The sequence below is a fragment of the Phoxinus phoxinus genome (genome assembly GCF_949152265.1).
Source record: "Phoxinus phoxinus genome assembly, chromosome: 13".
Lineage (NCBI taxonomy): Eukaryota > Metazoa > Chordata > Actinopteri > Cypriniformes > Leuciscidae > Phoxinus > Phoxinus phoxinus.
In genome coordinates this window covers 9,899,967-9,924,417 of record NC_136888.1, presented here as the reverse complement: position 1 = coordinate 9,924,417, position 24,451 = coordinate 9,899,967, and the positions used below count along the sequence as shown (strand labels likewise).

The following is a 24,451-nucleotide window of genomic DNA, read 5'->3' as shown; positions in this document are numbered from 1 at the left end:
AAACGGTGGAAGAATGGTTGTTAGGAGCATAAATAATAATTTCCACTCATGAATTGGCACCTCCGAATCCTGAGACCTTAAATTCATTGAAAGTCTCTGAGATGTCAAGTCAAGTCACCTTTATTTATGTAGCGCTTTTTACAATACAGATTGTATCAAAGCAGCTTCACAGTGATAACATGAAAATAAAAAAATAAAAAAAATTGCATCATCGTCCACCTTAAGGCAGATCTATAATATTGTTGAATATTAAATGTCCCCAACTAAGCAAGCCAAAAGCCAAGGCACCAGTGGCAAGGAACCAAATCTCCATCACGAGACAGAATGGAGAAAAAAACCTTGGGAGAACCCAGGCTCAGTCGGGGGCCAGTTCTCCTCTGGCCAACGAGCGAACATGTGTTGGAAGAGACTTTACAGAGTCTCTTGCTTTCTCAATACAAGATCTTGACAAAAAAATGATGCATCTCTTCATGGAAATAAATGCTGTGATGTTATTTCCACCAATTCATGTGTGAAAATGATGATAATAATCACTGCAATCATGATCCAGTCATAGACTTTTAAGCTTTAGCCTATTTTATATATAATCTTCATTCATCTAGGAAATAAACATTGTTTCTGTAACAAGTCAACAAGTCCAGGTCATATTTCACCTCAAAATCAAACACACTAAAATAATAAATAAATAAGACATTACATTTTACTTGTTTGCATTGTATCTTTATTTTGATGATAATTAAGCACAGTTTCTTCCACAATTCCCATAACCGTAACATGAAACAAAATCAAAATTTCATTCATGTAATATGAAAACAAAAATGTATTATTTTGATTGTGTTGTTTAATTGTATTTTAATCTCACAATGGGAAAATATGAGAAATATGAGCGAGACCGAAGAGATTCACCCACAACAACATCAGCACATAATGCACACATGTTTTATTAGAAAAGATGATTTGCAGAACATTGCATTTGTACTTTACATCTTTACAGATATTCACATTTTAGTGCGTGCTGTAAAAATAGATGTCATTGGTTTAGTATAAAGCAGCTACACATACAAAAGAATACAAACGTGACAGAAATATACAGTCCATTATAAAAATGTACACCCAGGCACACTTCTCTCTTCAACATAATTACAGTCAAACTGAACTCTCACACATCTCTGTAATTAGCATTATCGACACCATCAATATACAAAATATTTACAATACTTAGCTACACAGAGGTCTCCTGCTCCACACGAGACACTGGGTTTGATGGGAGAAATGTCTCTGTCTCTTCCTGTGTTCCAGCATCCTCCTTTACGTTCCCATTTATTTCTTTATGGCCATCAATCTGCCAGAAGCAGTTTTACTACAGTAAATCACCCAAAGCAACAATGCATTTTATTGTACAGTCACAGTATCGTCTTACCTTGTGTTGAGGACGGGACGTGCAGCAAGCGCTCGGCTCCACAAGCTTGTACAGAAGAGATCGTGCGGTTGTCATCACCGGATACACTGTGCCAGACGCCACATCGTCTCCTTTTGTTCGGCCTTGCAGTAGAAAATGTTTTGCATATATAAATAATACAACTGTATTTTTACATTTTCTGAAGATGTGAATGGTGCTTGCCCATTGTAACACTCAACCCCAACAATACGAGGGTGTTGAAGGTGGTTGCCACCGTTTTATTTATCAGTGTTATTTTAGTATTATTTAGTATTTATTAACATTTAATTAGATTTTACTAAAAAAACATTTTTTTCACTTTTATTTTTATTAGTGTTTTTTATATTTCTAGTTTTAGTCATTTTACAACTTCAACTTATTTATTTTTCAGTTAGTTGACAAGGCAACAATTCTAATATTTATGTTTATTCCTTTTTTTATTTCAGTTTTATGCTAACATATAAGGTCCCATGTGTTAACATTAGTTAACATGAACTAACATTGAACAACAATAATTTTACATAATTTATTCATATTAGTCCATGTTAATTTTTACTAATAAAAAGTTGTCTTTGCTAACATTACTTAATGCACTACGGACTAACATGAACAAACAATGAACAACTATATTTTTACTAACTATCAATAGATTCTGTTCCTTTGTCCTGTGGTGTGCCGCAAGGTTCTGAGCTTGGACCCCTGCTGTTCAGTCTGTACATGCTTCCCCTTGGAGATTATAAGTAGTTTTAAAACAGTATCTTATCATTGTTATGCAGATGCCATCCAGTTATTTATTTCATTTAGTCCAGATAGACTGGACAAACTGTCCCTTCTGCTGAATTGTTTAGTCTCCATTAATAAATGGATGGGTGAGAACTTTCTGCAACTTAATACGGATAAAACGGTGGTGATGATTTTTGCCCCAGACAACATTACCCCTAGGATTAGGCAGGCCCTCGGGGGTCTATCCTATCATCCTGTGATAGACCCCCGAGTGACATGAGACCCCCGGACCGCAGTGACATGAGAAATCTGGGTGTCATTTTTGACAGATCGATGTGTTTTAACAGTCATGTTAAGTCTGTGGTTCGCATTTGTTCATCAGGAACATTGCTAAGATTAGATCTATGGTTTCAAAAAAAGAGATGGAGATGCTAGTTCATGCTTTTATTTCTTCACGATTGGACTATTGCAATGTGCTGCATACTTGTTTGAATAAATCTTCTATAGATCGACTGCAAGTTTTACAAAATGCAGCTGCTAGGCTTTTGACTAGGACCAGCAGGAGGTCACACATTACTCCTGTGCTGAAGGCCCTTCATTGGCTTCCTGTTGGTTTTAGAGTACATTTTAAAGTTTTGGTCATTACTTTCAGAGCGTTGCATGATCAAGCACCCTCTTACATCCAGGATCTGTTACATATGCATACTCCATGTAGGTCTCTGAGGTCTTCAGGCCAAGATCTTTTAACTGTTCCCAGAGCACGCCTTAAGACAAGAGGTGACCGTGCTTTTTGTGTTGTGGCTCCAAAGCTCTGGAACTCGCTCCCTTTAGCTCTGAGAACTATGAGTTCTGTGGAATCTTTTAAAAAACACTTAAAGACTCATCTAACAATATGATTTGTTTGTTATTGAATTTTTATGGAATTTGATGGTAGTACAGTGGAGTTGTACTAGGTTTGTACTTGTACAGCTGTTATTTTATTTTATTGTTTATTTGTATTACTGTGCAGCACTTTGTGACCCTTCCTTGTCTGTGAAAGGTGCTATACAAATAAACTTTACTTACTACTAACCTTTACTAACATTAATATAAATGGTTTTACAAATATATTGCTTATTATTAGTTCATGTTAATGTATTTACTTATGTTAACTAATTGTTAACATAAGTATTGTAAATTATTGTAAAGTGCTATCCACTTTATTTCAATATAGTGGAGTGGTTGCTAGCCCTTTCCGAGTCTAAGCGTGTGATTTCTCTATTGAAAATATAGTCCACAAGACTGATTTACTAACAGCTTTCGCCAGTGCAAACCCTGCAAACTTCTGTCAGGATTTACTAAAGACACGCAGTGAAAAATTAGCGCTGAAAAGGCATGAACAGGGTTTTTTGGGCTGATCTTATTGCATATGCATTTGTAGGAGTTTCACTTTCAGACTAAAATTCATAGGAGGAGAGTATTTAAAACAATAATGCAAGGAGATTTACTAAGGTTTGTGCTAATCAAGTTAGTGATATTTGCACCATTATTTACCACCCGCAAAAAAGCACGTCTTAAACCAGACGCTAATTTGCGCTGTAATAATACTATCAGAAGCTCTTGAGGTGAATGTTTCTCACCTGTCATGAAGCTGACAATGAGTCCGACAATCACCACAGTGGAGGAGTTGAGCGCGCTGTACCACATGTACGACAGAGAGTAGAAGCCATGCAGCCCTACAGGTCTGCCGAAAAACAGAAAAAGCATTTGAAATCTTTCCCTCAATAGATGCATCTACATTACACTGCACAGGACTGATCTACAAGTCACCTGGCAGCATCTATGAGGGCAGTCACGGCTGTGATGGTGATGTTGTCAGGGCCGGCTGCTACTGTGTAAGTAGAGTTGAATGGAGGAACTACAGAACTGGACATCCGAGACAAAAAGCCACCAATGCCAACCCAGAAAGCTATGAGTAGACCAGCAGCAAGTCCTATTACAGCTCCCTGAATGACAAAGAGAAAACATCCTTATTTACTGTATGTTCAAAATTATTTGAGCTTATTTCCACCACAGAATAAAAGCTTATAGCTAAACTCGGAATTGTGGTGGGAAAAAAGTCAAAATTGTGAGTTACAAACTCTGAATTTCAAGAAAGTGTCAACATTTTGAGATATAAAATCATAAACAATTGCAAGAAAAAAGGGTAACACTTTATTGTACAGTGTCCTTGTTACATATGTTACATGTACTTACCATAGTATATTACCATATTATAGATCTGCCTTAAAGGTGGACGATGATGAAATTGTTTATTGTATTATTTTCATGTTATCACTGTGAAGCTGCTTTGATACAATCTGTATTGTAAAAAGCGCTATATAAATAAAGGTGACTTGACTTGACTTGACTTGACTAGTAATAACAGTAAATTATGCATAATCACATAAAACCTAATCCTACCCAAACCCTATAGTAAGTACATGTAGTTACTTAATATTACTCAGTACTTAAATATATAATTACACTGTGACAATGACACCTTAAAACAAAGTGTAACCGAAAAAAGTCAGAATTGTGATATATATAAAGTCAGAATTGCAAGAAAAAAGTGATTTGCGAGTTACATACTCGAAATTGCGAGATAGAATCTCACAGTAAATAGAAAAATAGTCAGCATTTCAAGTTATAAACTTTTGAATTGTGAGCTAAAAAAACAAAAAAAACAATTTAAATGGTGTAAACATGTTTCTATAGAAGTTTGATGCTTTGATGAATTGAAAGGAGGAACTTACGATGCTATTGGCGCATGGGAAGAAGATGCCGAGACAGAACAGGCCGAGCAGTGGCCCACCGACCATCCCGAAGATACTGAGAGCAGCCTGAAAGTCAAATACACAACTAGAGGTTAAGTACGTGATAACATACATCCAGACGATTGCTATCGCAAAACAAGCAATGACAGGATGATTGTGTCGGATCTTGTGTTATCTGGTTTATTTTGCGATAACAACAGACTGGATGTATGTTATTCTGCTTATTACATGATTGATCTGAGTTCAAATCTGCTATTATCTCATTAAACGCAAACTTTCTGTGAAGAAGTAGTTCCAAGCAAGCCGATTTTGCGTTTTTAAGCAATGGGGTTTAAAAACAAGTGATTTTAAACAAGTTGAGGCGTAGTAAGCAGCGAAAGAGAACTAATTTAGCTATATGCGCTCGCTGTGAGGTTTCTGAGCGATGTCTGAGAGACGCGTACACATTAAGCCGCTGCTCATAGTGTGTGAGTACTGAATGGTTCTTTTTGTCGCCTAATTGGCCTAATTCAAAGATTAAATACACAAATTTATGCGTCAAAATGCAAGTATCCTAGTAAACACCGTCAGTTATGTCTTAAGTGAACGTAAACAGTTGATAAAGAAAGTGCATGTGTAACAGTATATTGGATCCATGCATTTGGTCTTAAAGTGACAGCAGCCTTATAAACCTGCTGATGTCTGTCATTAATGTTAATCAAACAACAAAAGAGAAAATTTTCACTGCTCTTGACTGAATCACTTTTGTAACTTTAAAGGCCATTGCACAGAGTCCGAAATTTTCGTATGCGTCTTTTCGTATTCGTGATTGGGTGGCTCTGAATTGTCAAAGCACCATTCAAACTGCTTGTTACAGATGTGAAAAACGCAGAAAATCAAACCTGTTTTGATTTTTTTTTATGACGGACGAAAGTTTCGGAGGCAGTGTGCAAGTGTGATTGACATAACGTGAGGTGGTATTTATTTTTTAACGTGCGAAAATTTCAGATGCGAATTTCGGACTCAGTGTGCAATGGCCTTAAGAATGAATGTATGTTTAATTTACACAGACAGGATATATTTTAGATTTCTTAAAATAAACTGATTACGGCAATAATTCATCAGCGCTTATAAAAGCATGTATGCTTACCTGAAGAACTGAACTCTTCATTAAATGGACGACATAAGCCATAGCCAGACATATAATCCCATATGATACGGCTGGATGAGGAATATAATCATCCATTATAAACATGCTCACTGAAAGCTTCATTTGATCACTTTGAGCAAAGGGGAAATCATATTCTATCATTGTGCATCAGTGGGAAGACGGAAATCATTTCAAATGAAGAGATAAACATTCAAGATGACGTCTCACCCAGCATCTTTGAAATCCGAGTGGCTCTGGCCTCCGTCATTGAGTAATGGGGTTTGATCAGATCCATTATGGTCACCGTGGCCAGTGAGTTCAACGCTGAGGATATAGTACTGTGAATGAGAACATTTACAAATAAAGTTTACTTTTTACATTTTTGAAGCATGCATGTGCACCGACTACTGTCTTTATCTGTATCTCTACAGAATGTAAGTTTATTATAGAGACAAAAGTAAAGATTTGCATGCACTACCATGTAAAAGTTTGAGTACGATTTTATTTGAAAGAAATTAAACAGAAATAAATGTCTTTACTGTCACTTTTGATCAATTTCAAATAAATTTACTTTTGAACTTTCTAGTCATCAAAGAATAATTTTCAGAAAAAAAGTATAATTTTCTACAAAAATATGAAGCAGCTCAACTGTTTTCAACATTAATAATAATACATGTTTCTTGACTCAAATCAGCATATTAGAGTGATTTCTGAAGGATCATGTGACACTGAAGACTGGAGTAATGATGCTAAGAAAAATCAGCTTTGATCACAGCAATAAATTACATTTTAATATTTACATTTATACATTTCATTATTTTTTGGGTGCATTTTGATTATTCAAAATCATTCTCATTGAACATTTCCATTAGATTCTTACTAGTTATTTTTCTTTTACTTAAATATGATTTGTGAAATATGATTGCTTCAATCATCGGGCTGTTACCTGAGAGATGCACTGAACAAACACGCCACAAACAATCCAGGAAGTCCAGGGAAGTTTTGTAACATGTCCATGACAAAGTAGAGCACCATCTATAAAGTCAAAGAACATAATAGAAATGAACTATTCCCTTCAGGAGCTATTTATGCAGTCTGTTGTTCAACAATAAGATCATAGTAAATGTGGTACTAGTTTGGTGCTGCTAACCTGGTCTTTGGATGTGATGTACTGCTGTTCTAAAGGGCTGTTGTTCCCGTAGCAAGCGTACATGACCAGCCCCATGAGACAACTGAGCATTAAGGCCACCTGAAGACACGGAAACACCATATAGCAGGACCTGCACGAGAAGTGTGACGCATAAGTAAGAAGAACAGCTCTAAAGTTCATCTGAGAGTCTTTGGGGTCTGGTAAAAGGAGCGCTTACATGACGGCTTCTTTCTCCGTACGAGAACTGAGGTACCTCTGAACCTGAGCCTGGTTCACTCCATAGAGAGACAGCATCAGGAACACTCCTCCGACACCTAACGTCCAGAACGTGTGTCTCACTGTTGGGTCAGGATTCAGGCTGAACAGACAGAGTCAGTCAACAGGAGAAATGACTGAGTATCAACACAATATCATTCATGTCTGTAGCACAAACAGTACAGGAGGAGTTGCATGTCTAGATATAATACTTAGGATTTGAGGCTTTCAGTGCGTTTCACTACTTATGTGCTGAGGCAGTCAGAAGACGTCTACATTTAGACATTTCTCAAGGTCAAAACTTGGTATTAAGTAATTTAGTACTGGTTTTTTTAACCTCAAGAAAAATATAAGCAGAAAATAGATTTGTTAGGGATGTAAAAGTTAACACATTACATTAAGATATTAAATTAATGTAATAGTTTCTAACACATTGACCAATTTCAAGTTTCAGCCAGATAGAAATTATGAGATTAACATCACAATTATTTTATTTATTAACTTAAATTAAAACTTATTTTTAGTAGTGCTGTAAAATAGATTGATTGCGATTAATCGGATCTAAGATAAAAGTTTGTGTTCATTTATTATTTTTAACAGTCCTAGTTTTAACAGTAGAAAATAACCACAAACCTAAAGCTTTCTTCAACAAAAAAAACAAAAAATTCTAAGTGTTTATCTGCTTTGGAACAATATTGTGAAAAGTGGTATATACACATTTCAATTGATCTAACATTAAAAGGATAGTTCTCCCAAAAATCAGCGGCCATATCACCCTGTAGCCCAAGACTGGTTTCCCACTGAAGCTAAGCGGGGCTGATAGGGGCAGGTGTTAGTGTGGCCAGCAGGGGGCGCTCACCCTGTGGTCTGTGTGGGTCCTAACGCCCCAGTGTAGTGATGTGGACACTATACTGACAAAGAGCGCCGTCCTTCGGATGAGACGTTAAACCGAGGTCCTGACTCTCTGTGGTCACTAAAAATCCCAGGATGTCTTTCGAAAGAGTAGGGGTGTAACCCCGGCATAATGGCCAAACTTGCCCAGTGGCCTCTGTCCATCATGGCCTCCTAATCATCCTCCTATATATACTAATTGGCTTCATCACTGTCTCCTCTCCACCAGTAAGCTGGTGTGTGGTGGGCGTTCTGGCGCAATATGGCTGCCGTCGCATCATCCAGGTGATGCTGCACATTGGTGGTGGTTGAGGAGATTCCCCCCTTCTATGTAAAGCGCTTTGAGTGTCCAGAAAAGCGCTATATAAAATGTAATGAATTATTATTATTATTATTACAAATGAAAATCATTTACTCACCCTCATGTTGTTCCAAACCTGTATGAATTTCTCTCTTCTGCTGACCACAAAAGATATCTTGAAGAATATGGGTAACCAACAGTTGATGGACTCCATTGACTTACACAGTATGGGAAAAAAAATACTATGGAAGTCAATGGGGTCCATCAACTGGTTGGTTCCTAACATTCTTCAAAATATCTTCCTTTGTGTTCAGCAGAAGAAAGACATTCATACAGGTTTGGAACAACTTGAGGGTGAGTATATGAATGAATGAGGCATTATAGCACTTTTATATGTACTACTGTACACTCAATGCCCTTTACAATCATGTCAGGGTTCTCTCCTCAACCACCAGTTGTTTGCAGCATCCCGGATGATGTGACGACAGCCACAGTACGCTCACCACACACCAGCCATAGTGATCGAGCCAATTCAGTGGATGGGGGTGATGAGGAGGCCATGATTGATAAGGCCAAATGGAGGGAATTTGGCTAGGACACCAGGATTACACCCCTACTCTTTTTATGAGAAGTGCCATGGGATTTGTAATAACCACAGAGAGTCAGGACCTCGGTTTAACGTCTCATCCGAATGACGGTGTTTGTTACGGTACATTGTCCCCGTCACTACACTGGGGCGTTAGGACCCACACAGACCACAGGGTGACAGCACTAACAGCAGAAACCTGGTTTTCCCAGGACGTCTCCCACCCAGGGACTGACCAGCCCTGCTTAGCTTCAATGGGCAGCCAGTCTTGGGCTACAGAGTGAAATGGCTGTGGCTGTAAATAATGACAGAATGGTGAACTATCCCTTTAATGATAATAAAAAAAGGTTAACTGCCAACTTCAAAAGGGGATCATTGTCATATTTAAGGGGCCCTGGCTTCCCCTGATACACCCCTGATTCAATAGATGTGTTTATCTAAAGTGACTCGCTCTGGAGCAACCTAGTGGTTAAATGTGCAATGCCAGCCACACCGAAACCAGTTCGAGTGAACTTACTCGAAGCCAGAGATGCGTCCACCGTCTCTGACTTTAACCCAGGTCTCAGACAGACCCCCAGCCTGCTGAACGCCCACAATGATGACGGCCAGCTGACCAGTAAACATGACTACTGTCTGAAAAACATCGGTCCACACCACTGCCTTCAGCCCACCCTACCAGGAGGACAAACATGCTAAAATCATTACAACTTCTTTCAGACAATGAAAACAAACTAGCAAATCCAAATGGATTGACGTATAAATGTTTAGATGCAGCGCAAGCGGATGAAAGTTTACTAAGACAGACATTTTTTCATGCACTGATGAATTGTATGTAATCTGTTCATATCGTGTTGACCTTAAATAACGAAAAAAATATCTTACCAGTGTCGTATATAGAGTGCAGACTAACCCCGTTGCCAGTACTGCTCCCCATAAATGAAACCCAGTAACTAGAGACAAAGCAGAGACATTTATGTATTAATATAATATTAACATTTATTGGAAATTTGTTGCAACATTACCTGCATTCAGTGCAAGAGCCGGTGTATAGATGCCAACACCCACATAAATGACCTGCAAAAAGGACCCACACAGTAACTCTCTCCAAAAGAGCCATTGAATGCATTAAATATGCAAAAATGGAAACTTTATTTCACAACAGAGCTTACCATCTGAAAAATAAATGTAACAGTGCCACATATACGGACGGCTTTACAGAAGCGCAGCTCCAAATACTGCAGGCGAATGAGACGTGAGCATGTTTAATAAAGGAAACAATGACAAAATAACAGGTTAGTGGTGCAAAACTCGCCTAGAGTGTTGTTATGGGGTTACTAGGGTGGCCTCTAAATAATATGTGTACCTGATAAACACTGGTGAGATGCAGTCTGTAGAACACAGGAATGAAAATGTGTGCTGGTATCAGGAGACCCAGAATATAAGAGCAGCCAATGAACCAGTACTGCGTGCCATTGGTGTAGACTTCAGCCGGCGTGCCAATGACGGCCACAGCCGACTGGAAGGTGGCCATGAGGGACAGGGAGAGCGGCAGGCACTTCATACTCCTGTCTGCGAACAGAAACTCTCGCGTGGTGCTCTGGCGTCCTCCGGTGAAGGCGTAGTACAGCCCGATGCACATGGAGGCCACCAACAGCAACGCAAATATCACATAATCAATAATAGTGAAGTACTTGGGTGCCGATGGATCCATACTGAGACTGCAGGCATGAAGCGTGATATTAGAGTCTCTGCTGCGTGATCGGGACAAAGGTCAAAGCCATCGGCCTGCAAATCTGATGACGACCTGAAACATGTCACACACACACACACACCGATAGAACATTCAGTACTTACTCAATCAGGTTAGGATTTCATGTTATGCTAGTATGTTGACAAGTTTTCAAATGCATGATGTTTATGGTGAACATTTCATACTTGTATACGTCTCGTTTTTATTTTAACCTCATAATTTTGAATCATCTATTTTCCAAATGCATGTTACAGGTCTTAATGTGAACAATTCATCCATGTATAGGCTACGTTTCGTTTTTTAGTTCTTCTTTTTTTTAAACTTGTTATTTTTAATCAACATTTTATTACTAGACCTTCTGATGAAAACTTTTGCAATCATTTAGTCTGCTTAAAGTCAGCATTTAAGTGAAATAAAATGTTTGCCTTTAAATTTTTTTACTTCGAGTCAAGACTTCAGACTTCTCTCTGGTGACGTTTGCGGGTCTTCTCTAACCATTTAGTCCGCTTAAAACTCGCCCTTCACGTTTATCTGCCTCTGCTTTAGAGTGCCACGCCCACATCTCAAAATCCATCCAATCAACAACTGATGCTTAGAATCAAGTTCCAGCCCTTAATTTTTTTCTTTTCGATAATTTCTGATGCAAGTTACATCTGTCTCTACTTCGTTTTCATTGTGACTTTAGGAAAGTACCACTATACAACCACAGCACCTTAACTGGCCACTTTTTAGTGGCCTTAGTTCTAGGTGTTTTTGGATAGATGCCTTGAATCAAACCAAGCATCTCTGAGATGAATCACAACATTACAACATTTCAATTGCAGCAAGTATTTGAAAAATCTGCAAATGGTGAAATATGACTGTGCACTTACCCAACGTCACCATGAAATCAAAAAGGACCTCATTCTATAACACATAGGCCTAGCTGGTATTATTGTGCAGAAAAGCATCACCAATTCCTCTTATTTTTAACCCTTAGTTACATTTCAACCAATTAGTAATATAGAAACACATTTTTTCACATCCAATCAATTCCCATTTAATAAAATCACATCCCAGCCTCCATTTTAACTCATTGAATATCCTCTTCCCTTGGAAATATGTCACATATAAATAAAATAATGACTTCGGGAGCAAATAATCTCCATCATCCCATGAAGTACTGTGAATTACTGTGAAGTACTGTGACCTAAATTAGCATCAATAATATTTATTTTAAATACCATGTCTACAGTACTTTGTCTGATTGGTGGACCTCAATTCAAATATGTGCTGTATTGCAAAAATCAGCAATTATTATCTTTTTTATGTTCAAATTCCACAGATTAATGGTTTAAATTCAGGTGTATAACATAATTTAACCTCAGATCTCGAAGTGAAACTGTCAAGAAAGATTTCAACTACATACAAATGTATTTATGTATCTATGCATGTATGCCATCAGATTATATACAGAGAAAATATTTTTTTTACTTCCAGAACCCAACAGTATTAATACTCTTATTTTTAAAGTACCATGTTAATTATATATCACAGTACGATGGTATTAGCATGTTTTTTTTAGGAGTCCAAGGGGTTAATGAAGAATGGTGAACACTTCCCTACCAGGCACTTCAGGGTTAACAGTTACTTGCAGTTGCAAGTCTGCATAGAGACCAGAGGACAGATTGCAATTTCAACTTTACCCCAAATGCACTCCTAGGACCATAATTCATGTAAAAGTGTAAATATATTATCATTTACTGAATGATATACCCAGTTATCCCTACCATTAGTGAAATGCAATTTCACTTCCTTGTAATGGTTAGTTAGTTGTTGGACGCATGCTGTGTTCCTCATCAACACAAACACAACTAGTGCACGCGCAGAGCGTTATGTTTTCTTACCTAAAGTAGTCAATCAGATCAGATGGAGCTTCATACACTTCATGTGTCATCCGGGGGGCAACAGTGAATAACTGTCAGTGTTGCACTAATAATGCACTACTCCTAGTTGCCATCACGTCTGAAGGTTAGTGACTGACTGAGCCACTTTGTCACAGTCAAACACCTGTGCACCTTACAATTTACGATCTCTAAATATCCTCAGTAATAGATTCCCACCACACACATATGCAGCTGTTTTTTCTTTTTCGATATAAAATTGACATGAAGTAATAATATGCGCATTACAATAAAAAAATGCATCCACGTGGGGAAAAATAGAGCGTAGTAATGAACCCAGATTACGTTGCTGGCTGCGCAAACAGCGCGCAGTGATGATGCTCTAGAGCGCGGTTTGTGTTTAGCTTCCGAGGTCGCACGTGACACAACAGCGCGCCAGAATTCCAAACATTCGATTCACTAAGAAACAAATTAGCAAAAGTAAAATATTCGCGCGTCAAGAACATAGTAATGGACAACCAAATGGAACCAATGGAGCACGGTAAACTTAGGCTGTTTGTTAACATCTAAATGTGTCATATATCAAGACGGTTTGAAAACAGCTTGTATGTTTTATTTAGACTACTTACAGCACATACAGTCTTCCTTATGGACACACTCATGACTAAATGTATTCTTCCTTTCGGTTATTTTCTAGATGTCAAAAAAACGTTTTGATTTTTAAGTGTATGCTTACCTGGAATTAATATGGCAGACACTGTAATATACAACTCAACTCACTGTATTGTCAATACATTGACATAAAAAGTAAATGCATCAAAAAGTAACATTACACTACAATCAAAATGTCACTTGTTTTACAGATTCAGTTCAGTCAGTTTAATCCAATTCATAAAGAGTTATTAATAAATAGATTCTTCATTCGGACATCAAAGTCTTCTACATCATTTTTAATAATAATCCATAAAAGATCAGTAATCTCATTTAATTTTTTTCTTATTAAAATATGATATAACTTTTAAGGTAAGAACAATTTGAATGTTTTCACAAAATGTTTATCATTATTATAGTTCTGATGACTTTTTACTTTGATGACAGTTATTCTAAAATGAATTGTCTTATGGTGTAAGCATATTTTCACTTACTCTGTATGTGTATGTGTCATGTTATATACCAGGTGTTCTGAATCACCTGATGGCTTTAGAGAGAGGAGGTATGAGACCGCAGGACCAGCATCAGTTTGAGAGGTTAGAGATGCTCAAGGTCAAAGCTCTGACCCTCCGTGCCAAAAGAGATCAACTCAAACGTCAGACAGACGCCATCAAGGTGAGACGGCTGTGAAATAGTAAAGAGACATTGATCTAATATCTGACTTTCTCTTTGATATTTGGTAGAAAATGTAAAAATCTAGTTTTTAATGTAGTTACTGAGTAGCATAAAAATCTAATTCAGTCATGAAACTCTTGAGGATGTAGGCTAATACATCCTTTACATGCAATCTGCAAGCAATCACATCATTACTGCATGGCTCAAGCTGATTGGCCCCTGCTAATCCTGCAGCCAATGAGAACATTTAAATGGTCTGGTCCATTGTTTGCTGTAAGCTAGTCTTGCAGTGCGCCATCAGAAGTCTTCTGAAACCCTCCACCTCCCCAGCTCCACCTGCCTAGATCTGCAATGTGATTTATGTACAGTGTGTCTATATATGCAGCAGTGTGTCTGTAGAGTAAGTCAATACTTGCTGTGCAGCAGCAGCAATAATCAACAACAACAGCAGCATAGCAGATCTAGTCCGCCAAGACCAATACATTAAAGGGCACCTATTATGACATTTAAAATGTTCCTAATGTTGTTTAGGGAGTCCCCAACAACAGTTTTACACGCATGCAATGACAAAAAACACTTTTGTTTTCGTATAATATGCATTTATTTTTACCTGATTTGCTCACCGACTCCCAAATGAATCGTTCAACGACTCATTTCTCCAAACCCCTCCTTTGCGCGACGCTAATCTGCGATTGGTCAGATGACCCAGCAGTGTTTACAGAGATAATACTTATTTTTAACACGGAGTGCAATGATGCTTTTATCAATTAAATTGTATTATAATAATGATTATAGTCCACTGCTTTATAGTTTGTAGTAAAAAACGAAAAATAAGATAAATAATTTAATGTTATGTTAGCGAGCATAGCCCAGAGTTCATATTGTAAAAGCACAATCAGTCTTTGTTTGTTTGCGTTAGCCCGATGCATAAACATAACGTTTTTACAACAACAAAAAAATGCAGTTACGTTACAGTTATTACTCTATTCTTTAGACAACTCCGAAAACAACGACAAACACTTCACATATCTCAATACAATTGTCATTGAAGACCTAGAAGCTAAACGGTGCTTACACAACAAACAAAATAATTATTAAGCATGCTAACGTTACATAAAATATAAAAGCAAAAATTATTAATAACACTTACAGGTTGTGATACAGAGGAGGAAGCTGATGCAAATACACTTGGAACTGAACCTTCCTTCAATAGCAGCGGCTCGCGAATCCAAGTTTGATTGCATTTAAAAAGCAATCGTCTTCAAAATGACGCGAACAAAGCACAAGGCTCGGACTATACTTCTGTGGTATAGTGAATTCAATTGTAGCCACTTAGTCTTCAAATGCTCCTCCTTGGGCAGATGAAAAAAGTTTGCTTTTGAGCCGCACTTCAGAACACAGCGTCTCGTCGCCATGATGTTTCTCTGCTGGCCTTGGAGCGCAATAAGTGGGCGTATCGTATTCAAATAACTTGACAAGTTGACGTCATCTAGTCAGAGAAAAAGCTTCGGTCTTCTAACGATTCATAAAAATGACTCAGAGTCGACTCTCACTTTTGAAAGACAATAACTTTATATACGGTGCACTTTCCTATTTCAAACTTTGCAGGATGTTTTTGTTCACTAAGATCTATGTTACACACTACATGAAAGGTAAATTTCAAAATTCCATAATAGGTGCCCTTTAACATTGCCATATTCAATAACATACTTTAAAATTTGAATAATGGTTCTAATTCTTTGATAATAGTGATGTTCACAACACACAACTGTAAAGAATCAAACACAGAATACACGTTATCATTGGATTCACTTTTAGAAAGATTTTTTTTCCAGCTCATGAACATTAACAACATTAGAAATCCAATCAGAAACCACTTGAACTTTTAAAGCGGCAGATGACAACTACAGCACGTGATTATAGCAAACACAAGGTTACTGTGCGACGGTGTGAATGCTAATATAGTTATCTTTAGTTATTCTTGGTGTAAGCAGGCCTTACTGTAAACTTGTTGTTTGTGTGTGGCAGATCCTTAAAGATAAAATCAGCAAAGATCTTCCTTTACAAGATGATGATAATGCTGGCGGCCTCATAGAAATGCAGCAGTCTTTGTTAACTGCTTGGAAAATGCAGTTGAAAGACCTTCAGCGTGCTCATCACTTAATTGGTAATTATATTCACATCCCGTTTTAATGGTGATATTAATCAGTCCTAGATTGATCATGCTTCTGTTTAGGCCTGATCAAATGTTCTGGTTTTTTTATTAGGTGGCTATGATTTGGTGGAGTGCAAGGAAGGGAAAAGTGTGTGTGTTGCTTTTCACACAGCTTTTGAGGGTGTGTATTTGGACACATATAACATGGAGCTGGATCTGACGCGCACCGTGCAGATCTCCCGCCATAACATCCCACCGTCATTACCACTCGAGAGTTTTGCCAAACAGAACCTGCAGAAAGACCTGAAAGCCTTCCTGCGAACCCTCAGCCAGAACCTCAATGCTTTAGCTGGTCGCAGACAGCAGGTCTCGCTCGTCAAGGTATTTTATATAGATTTTTTCTTTTTTTAAATATATATATGTATAAACTGTGTATATATATTAGGGCTGTAACGATTCATCGCGATTAATCGAAATCCAAAATAAAAGTTTGTGTTTACATAATATATGTGTGTGTATTGTGTATAATTATTTTGTATATATTAATACACACACATGCATGTATTTATTTGATAAATATTTGCATTTATATACTGCATATATATTTTTATATGATTTATATTATATATAAATAGAACTATTTTATATATAAATAACACATTTTTATTAAATATATACATGCATGTGTGTGTATTTATATATACAAAATAATTATACACAATAATACACACACATTTATTATGTAAACACAAACTTTTATTTTGGTTTTCGATTAATCGCGATTAATCGTTACAGCCCTAATATATATATATATATCATTCACAGGAATAAAGTACATGCTCTCTTACACTCACCAAGGCTACATTTATTTAATCAACTTGCAGTAAAAACAATAATGTTTTCTATTTTAACATATATTTTAGAATGTAATTTATTCCTGTGACGCAAAGCTGAATTTACCATTGTAATATGATGATTAGCTGCTTGAAACGGCTTCTCTGACAATAAAAATGAAGGGCGGGACTTGACTTTGTCCATCGGGAATTGATTGGATGATTGTGGTTTGCTATTGGTGGATCTCATGTGAGTGACAGGTTGTCCCGCCTTTGAGACAGAGAAGAGATATCACTGCAAGAGGGAGGGGAAGTTAGTTTGATGAAAGGTTATGAGGGCATATGAATTTTTAATTGTGATGTGCATGGATAAATAATTTATAATAAAAAATAAAGATTCCATAAAAAGCAAGAATTGTCAGTTTTGGTGACTTTCATGCTGAATATTTTTGTAGAAATGGTGATGCAGTTTTTCAGTGAATAGATTTTTTGATTAATCGAAAGTCCAAAAGAACAGCATTTATTTGAATTGGAAATCTTTTGTAACTCTTTTTGATCAATTTAATGCATCCTTGCATTCTCCCCTGTCTTTGCCACAGGAACTCGTTGGTTCTGTGGAGGTGATGGAGAGCAATCAGCTGTGCAATATTCTCGTGCTCATGTGCACAGAACAAGGAGAGACTCCCAAAGCTGTTCTGTGCACGCTGGAGTATGGAGATCTCACACAATGTCTCCCAACACGTGTCAGCATTGAGAGTGAAGGTACGGCACATCGCAGTTTAATTGACCCGGGCTAAGCTTGACCTGTGCTTACGATTTCTCGCTTGGGAGAGAACATTCCTGTTGCTCAAACAGTAGAGCATGACGCTAGCAACCATGGTCATGTGTTTGATTTCCCAGGAATGCATGAACTGACAAAGAAATTAATATGAATTATTTAAAGGGAAAGTTCACCCCACCCAAAAAACAATCTCATTCTGTCATCATATACTCACCTTCACCTCGTTCCAAACCTGTAAGTCTTCGGCTAGTCTTTGAAACAACAATTTAATTTTTAAGGAAACCTGAGAGGTTTCTGTCCCTCCATTAAAGGTTCAGGTAACCAAACCTGAAGATCATAAAACATTGTAAAATGAGTCAAGCGGTTTAATCCAAGGCTTGTGAAGAGACACAATCGCTTCATATGATGAATAGATTTGCTAATGCTTTTATTCTCATATAAACACACATGACATAAACACACATATGGTACATATGGTACATGGATAACTCATTGAGCTAGAACAAACAAACCTCATCGGTTCTCATGCATCACACACGTCTTTACCATATATGATGTGCTCTATGAATGTGTGTCGATCATTGTTTAGATGAAATCTGTCCATCATATAAAGTAATCATATCTCTTAACAAGACTTGGATTAAACCACTTGATTCATTTCACAACGGCTGTTACCTGCACTTTCAATGGAGGGACTACTTCTTTAATATGAAACGATTTTCAGTAAAATCACTCCGGGACTGTTAAACATTGAATGGACATTATTCTCACATGGGCTGGGATGAAGTGTAAGATTACAAAGCATTTTATCTGCTATTTTTCATGCACTAAAAAATTCTTATCAGATTATGAAGTTGTTTTAGTGTAAATGTACGTGCTCTTGCGTTCATTCGGCAATAAGGGCGGACACATACGGTAGTTTAATCCAATGCATGCACTTTCTTTATTTAAAGATTTGAAAAAATGAAAAGGAACTGAGATTACATAAATTTTGTGTATATTTGCAGATAAAACCATTTCAGAATCTCCACAGTGGAAGAAAAACCAGTCGCTGCTCCTGGAGTCTCCAGCTCATACGGCTCTCCTGACCATGAGGAGGATGGGAAGCATTGCTTAAGGAAATCAATTCATTTCATGTAAATAATGTTCTTTGATAGTGCAGTTAAAAAACCCCAACAGCTCAAACAAAGATTCATCTGACAACCATATTCACAAGCATCCGTTGTTAAATGTGTTCTATAGTGTTGAGAAAGCTCCTTATTTTCTGTCGTAGTTTTTCTCTCTGCAGTTGTTTCTGTCTTTCTTTATACCGTCGGTAACACTCTTCCTGATACATCAGCTCTCTCTGGGAGATGCTGTCGATCAACGCCAGGTTCTTCAGCTGTAGAATAGATAGCTTGCCATTCTCCGACGCTTTGAATCTCTCTGGGAATATCATCGATGGAGATGAATCATCTTGCTTGGCAAAAAGTGATGCTGATTTAGCAAACCTCTGTTGGTTATCATCCTCAAAGGTTTGAATGGAGGATAAAGCTCTGAATGCTGGGGCAGATTTTGAGAATCGGGTCTCGTGTGCGCCGGTTGCCATCCTGACCTCTGATATGGTCCTCATTGTGTTGTTTATTGTCGCGTACGGTTCGCAAACCTTTAATTGCAGCAGCCGTTTGTGCTCTTTCAGCACGATCTGTCGCTCCAGCTCCAGCAGTCTGAGGTTGAGTCTGTGTTTAGTGCTGATGCTGTGTAGTTTCCTCTGAAGATAGACGTCCTCTTTGTGGTTCAGCATTCTTACGTCCGTGTAAATGAAAGACTTGGGTTTCTTAATGCTTGGCTGTGTTGACATTTCGAGATGTTTCTTGAAACAAATACTGTAAAAAAATTATTTTGGTTAAGCACACATGCAGATTGTTCCAAGCCGAATTTATGTTACAAACACACACAAATGTCTCAGAAGCTTCAAACTTTTAGACCACAGTGATTGCTCGAAGGCTAACTTATTTTATGAAAATATGTATGTGTATTGTGTATAACTTAATAAATGCAAGTTTACTGTACCTGAAACTGCTGCATATGTTTTCTAGTCTCGCATGAGCCCGCATCTGCTGCTATGACACTTAAACATAACATGTCTTTCCTTATGTCAGGTTTCAGAGTTTTGAGTTTCAAATTCGCTCTGACATAATCACTATTGTGTTGATAATGACAAAGTAAAGCATGGTAGATTGGACTCTTCAGACCAAATTCAGGCCTTTATCTCCATTTAATAACTCGCTACTCATTTGAGACGTTTCCTAATTTTCTGAAAAGGGATTATAAACAAGATTTTATGTTTCAGTAGGCTGGTTCGATCAGACTCTCTCGTTATTTAGTAACGAGTTCTCGTGTATAATACAGCAGTTCACATGTCAGTTCTTTATTTGTATGAATTTTTATTATTAAATTAAGGGATGGGATTAAATGGAGGGATGCAAAAATTCATTACCACATTCTCCAAAATGTTTTTTGAAGTGAGGTGGTGATGACAGAATTTTAATTTTTGGGTGAACTATCACTTTAAACCTTGCATTATGTATAATTTGATACATAGATGTGTATAAATGTACTCTTAAAATGTTCCATATTAACTATAGTTTACACTAAATTACCACTTACTGCGGTTATTTCTACTGAAGGAATATTACAGAGACGGTCTCAAAGCTCAAAGAAGATTACAGAATGTTATGTTCTTTTAGAATGTGGTTCGTATTTTGTGGCATAGTATTTTTTTTTTAAATGGGAGGTACTAAAAACATTTGACGACAGATTACTTTCAGTTCAGACCAGACCAACGTCCATACATTCTCAACAAAAACATCGATTTAAAGGAGTAATTTAATGAAGTAAGTTTAATTTAAAAAACAAAAAAGATTTTGAGTTTGTTTTCTTCCACAGTGAATGTAAAGGTGAGCTGTTTAAAGTATCGATTTAATCTAGTTAGACAACATAAGATTGAACTCGATGTTATGTCATGATTTGTGCATTCACTACAACAACAAGCTATATTGCAGTGATATATGTAGGCTATGATTGATCAGTGCTGTAGATTTTATTTTCGTTAATGCACAGAATAGTTCATATGTGCGTCAAAATTGCGCAGAAAATCAAACACTTGTGTAAATAAAAGTCACTCGATCATTTCAATCGTGTGTATCTCAAGTTACGTTGCATTACAGTTCGTGATATGAAGTTTCACTTTTAATTCACGTTAATGTTTTAATTTTAAGCCTTAAATTAAAAGGAAAACTGATATCCTGTTTGTGTTGTTAGATCGCAATGCAACAAAATGTCCGAAGAGAAAACAGTAAGTCAAAATGTAAGCTTTTTTTTATAAGATTTTTGATAAGATTTATTTTTATTTTTGAATAAAATTCAAAATTTACCCCCCCCCCCCCCCCCCCCCCTCTGTTTTGTATTCACAATAATATTACTGTATTGACATAATACACTTTGTATATTGCCAAAGTATTACAGAGGGAAAGAAACATAGTGAAATAATAGAATAATGTTTTAAAAAAAATAGACCTCAAAAATCCAATAAAAAAGCTTGATAAACCGCTTGTATATCTTCTCATTTCCCAGTCAATGCAGGCAGTTTGTGTTAATGAAGCTGGGGAACTGGGTGTGAAACATGTTCCTCGGCCTGAACCCAAAGATGGGCAGATCCTCCTCAGAGTCGCCGCTACCGCTTTAAACAGAGCTGATCTTCTACAGGTGAGGTGAACCACAAATCCTGCCGAAGTTTGTGTCCTGGTCAAATTCAACCGCATTGATGGCTCATTTTAATTGACAGAAAAAGGGTCTTTACCCACCTCCCCCCGGAGAGAGTGAAATCTTGGGACTGGAGGCCAGCGGGGTAATCGCTGACATCGGCCCTGGGGTCAAGGGGAACTGGATGCTGGGAAGTAAAGTAATGGCTTTACTCGGAGGGGGCGGCTATGCAGAATATGTAGCTGTTCCTGAAGAACACATCATGCCTGTCCCGTCAAACCTCGATCTTCATCAAGCCGCAGCTCTTCCTGAGGCCTGGCTGACTGCCTTCCAACTTCTACACTTCGTAGGTAACAACGTCAGCTTATGAATGCTTTTTATGGCCTATATTCCCATATGCTGTCTTTTTTTAGCCAAAGTGAAGGCGAATGAGACTGTGTTGATTCACGCTGGAGCGAGTGGAGTCGGCACCGCTGCTATTCAGCTGGTTCGCCTATGTCGTGCCATTCCAGTAGTAACAACAGGGAGCCCTGAAAAGTTAACATTTGCAGAGCAGGTTGGAGCCGCTGTGGGAATCAATTACAAAGAGGAGGATTTCTCAGAAAAAGTGCTGCAATTCACCCAAGGTCAATAATTTTAGTATACTAAATATCTTTGTTAAATGTTGCACTGAATGCTTTTTAAATGAATTGTGTATTTTCGTTTAGGCAAGGGAGCCGATGTGATTCTGGACTGCATTGGTGGATCTTTTTGGGAGAAGAACATTTGTAGTCTTGCGATGGATGGGCGATGGGTGCTTTATGGCACATTAGGAGGTAAAACAGCAGATGGAGACTTGTTTGGCAAGCTTTTGAGGAAAAGAGGGCAACTGCTTTCCAGTCTCCTCAGAAACAGAAGTTTAGAGGTAAGGTAAAACCATTTTTATTGATAAATTGATGTAGACTAAATAGTTCACCCCAAAATGGTCTGAGACCATTCTGTCATTATTTATTCAAACCTCATGTCACTCCAAACCATAATGTTGTTAATTTTGGCCTGTTTTAACTCCTTTAATGATGTATAATGCTCCGTTTGAAGCTTATACGCTTTTTACTAATGATTGTGTCTTTATTTCTAGTATAAAGCAGAGCTGGTCAGGAGTTTCACCGAGCAGGTTTTGCCACACTTCCAGTCGACAGATCCTTCTCTGCGGCCTGTGATTGACAGCATGTTCAACATGGAAGATGTTGAAATGGCTCATCAACACATGGAGGCCAACAAGAATATTGGGAAAATCATTATCAAAATTGGAACCTTTTGATCACAGTATTATTATGGAATACAGTCAGTAGCATCACCTGATCAGCCCCATGCGCAGCGGCATTGAAAATAACATCTATGCGGTTTCATAGAGCAACAATCAGCAGATTTGATTTATGAACACTTACAAAACTGCCGTCAATGTTAAATATTGGAAAGTTCCTATATTAGATGAATGAGATCAAATGTTGTAAGAGGTTTGAATCTTCTTAATATCTGTTTTTCCATTTCGATTTATTTCCTTAACCCTCATCCTCTCCTCCTGTACCTGCAACAAAGCCTTCCCTCGTGGGTCAGAATGACCCGAAGCCCTAAAAATATACTTACGAGCTTTCTGGACGAGCTTTTTTTAATGCATTCTTTTGGAGATATTTAGTTATTTTTAATTTAATTTTCCTCAAAGAAATTTACTTTATCAATAATTTGAGTATAAATAAGCACATTCTTTCACTTAAATACAAAATAACTGTTAAATCAGCAAAGAAATCTCACATTGGGTGTCTCTGCCGACCTTTGCGAAACAACAACAACAACAACATGATATTAAATTACTCTTACCACTAGATGGCCTTATTGCTCTATAAAATGGAGGAAATGAACTGTTCCCCTGGATCCTGAAGTCCCATGTAAAGTCAGTTTGCTTCAGTATGCATTTAGGTATATGTGTGTTTATAAATATATATATATATTTATTTGAGAAAAGTGCTCAAATATTTCAATTTTTTTGTAATGTATATATATATATATATACATTACAAAAAATTTGAAATATTTGAGCACTTTTCTTTTCATTTTGAGCATTTTTTAGGTTTTTGTTTATACGGAAGTGTCAGATTCGAGTTAGTAAGGTGGACAGCAAGGGGACAAAGTTAAAAACAAAAGTAAATCCCACTTCGTTCCCACCATTTCCCATTCATTCTTATGGAAGTCAAAATAACCCATGAGGGATGGATTTGTTACTATTTTTTATTACGACCACTAAAACTTGAACTCAGTTAATTTTGTGTGTGTATTTCAAGTTCAAGTGCAACAAAAGTCCTAAGGTCTTGGACCACTCTGATGAACACTTAATTTTTAAAAAATTAAATGAAATTGAATTCCGGGTCAAAATGACCCGAGGAGAGGAGGAGTTCTAGGCTATTTTCATTTAAATTACTTGCAGGACACCATTTATAGATGGTCTGCTTGAATAATGTAACCTAAATATCCATGACATGATAGTTTATTTAGTTTGGAAATTCTCAACTTCTTTTTAAATTCTTACTATTTTGGTAGGCTATATATAATTTTTAATGAAATATTTATATTTTAAAATAATGTGGATTTCTTATTGTTTTTTTATTATGGGGCTTACTATGTAATGATAACAGACTATGTGATCTCTAAAAAGCATAATTGACATCAAGCAATAT

At 37.2% G+C, this 24,451-nt stretch overlaps 3 protein-coding genes across 8 annotated transcripts; 2 read left to right on the top strand and 1 right to left on the bottom strand.

Moving 5' to 3' along the window:
• Positions 1-706: 706 nt before the first annotated feature.
• On the bottom strand, positions 707-14,366 carry slc5a6b (solute carrier family 5 member 6). Of its 2 annotated transcripts, none has more exons than XM_079633579.1 (16): positions 14,093-14,366; positions 10,632-11,072; positions 10,438-10,503; positions 10,291-10,342; positions 10,151-10,218; positions 9,786-9,940; positions 7,453-7,593; positions 7,236-7,365; positions 7,032-7,120; positions 6,314-6,423; positions 6,086-6,156; positions 4,936-5,022; positions 3,971-4,146; positions 3,781-3,884; positions 1,421-1,542; positions 707-1,342 (listed from the first exon to the last, which is right to left on the bottom strand). In XM_079633579.1, exons 2-16 carry the CDS (start codon positions 10,977-10,979, stop codon positions 1,223-1,225), a joined length of 1,839 nt encoding a protein of 612 aa, XP_079489705.1. In that variant the 5' UTR covers positions 10,980-11,072; positions 14,093-14,366; the 3' UTR covers positions 707-1,222. The 2 variants fall into 2 exon arrangements, with proteins under 2 accessions (XP_079489705.1, XP_079489704.1); XM_079633578.1 differs by lacking the exon at positions 14,093-14,366 and adding an exon at positions 12,905-13,271.
• cenpo (centromere protein O) lies at positions 13,258-20,884 on the top strand. The gene is made up of 6 exons (XM_079633585.1): positions 13,258-13,442; positions 14,079-14,227; positions 16,256-16,394; positions 16,495-16,763; positions 17,815-17,977; positions 19,004-20,884. Exons 1-6 carry the CDS (start codon positions 13,412-13,414, stop codon positions 19,111-19,113), a joined length of 861 nt encoding a protein of 286 aa, XP_079489711.1. The 5' UTR covers positions 13,258-13,411; the 3' UTR covers positions 19,114-20,884.
• On the top strand, positions 20,769-23,379 carry tp53i3 (tumor protein p53 inducible protein 3). Of its 5 annotated transcripts, none has more exons than XM_079633580.1 (7): positions 20,769-20,872; positions 21,300-21,345; positions 21,612-21,743; positions 21,823-22,090; positions 22,154-22,366; positions 22,448-22,644; positions 22,858-23,379. In XM_079633580.1, exons 1-7 carry the CDS (start codon positions 20,868-20,870, stop codon positions 23,038-23,040), a joined length of 1,044 nt encoding a protein of 347 aa, XP_079489706.1. In that variant the 5' UTR covers positions 20,769-20,867; the 3' UTR covers positions 23,041-23,379. The 5 variants fall into 5 exon arrangements, with proteins under 5 accessions (XP_079489706.1, XP_079489710.1, XP_079489707.1 ...); XM_079633581.1 differs by having other exon boundaries at positions 20,777-20,872; positions 21,300-21,333; XM_079633582.1 differs by having other exon boundaries at positions 20,788-20,935.
• The last annotated feature ends 1,072 nt before the right edge of the window (positions 23,380-24,451 follow it).

Bases quoted from the DNA above. Each gene is read 5' to 3' on its own strand.
- tp53i3 (XM_079633580.1), top strand. The intron at 22,091-22,153 runs GTAACAACGTCA...GTCTTTTTTTAG, and splicing joins CCAACTTCTACACTTCGTAG to CCAAAGTGAAGGCGAATGAG. The intron at 22,645-22,857 runs GTAAGGTAAAAC...CTTTATTTCTAG, and splicing joins TCAGAAACAGAAGTTTAGAG to TATAAAGCAGAGCTGGTCAG.
- cenpo (XM_079633585.1), top strand. From the start codon at position 13,412: ATGGACAACCAAATGGAACCAATGGAGCACG. The intron at 16,764-17,814 runs GTATTTTATATA...TCTTTGCCACAG, and splicing joins AGCAGGTCTCGCTCGTCAAG to GAACTCGTTGGTTCTGTGGA. The intron at 17,978-19,003 runs GTACGGCACATC...GTATATTTGCAG, and splicing joins TGTCAGCATTGAGAGTGAAG to ATAAAACCATTTCAGAATCT.
- slc5a6b (XM_079633579.1), bottom strand. From the start codon at position 10,979: ATGGATCCATCGGCACCCAAGTACTTCACTATTATTGATTATGTGATA. The intron at 6,424-7,031 runs GTAACAGCCCGA...TCTCATTCACAG, and splicing joins TTGTTCAGTGCATCTCTCAG to TACTATATCCTCAGCGTTGA. The intron at 6,157-6,313 runs GTGAGACGTCAT...TTCCTCATCCAG, and splicing joins TCGGATTTCAAAGATGCTGG to CCGTATCATATGGGATTATA.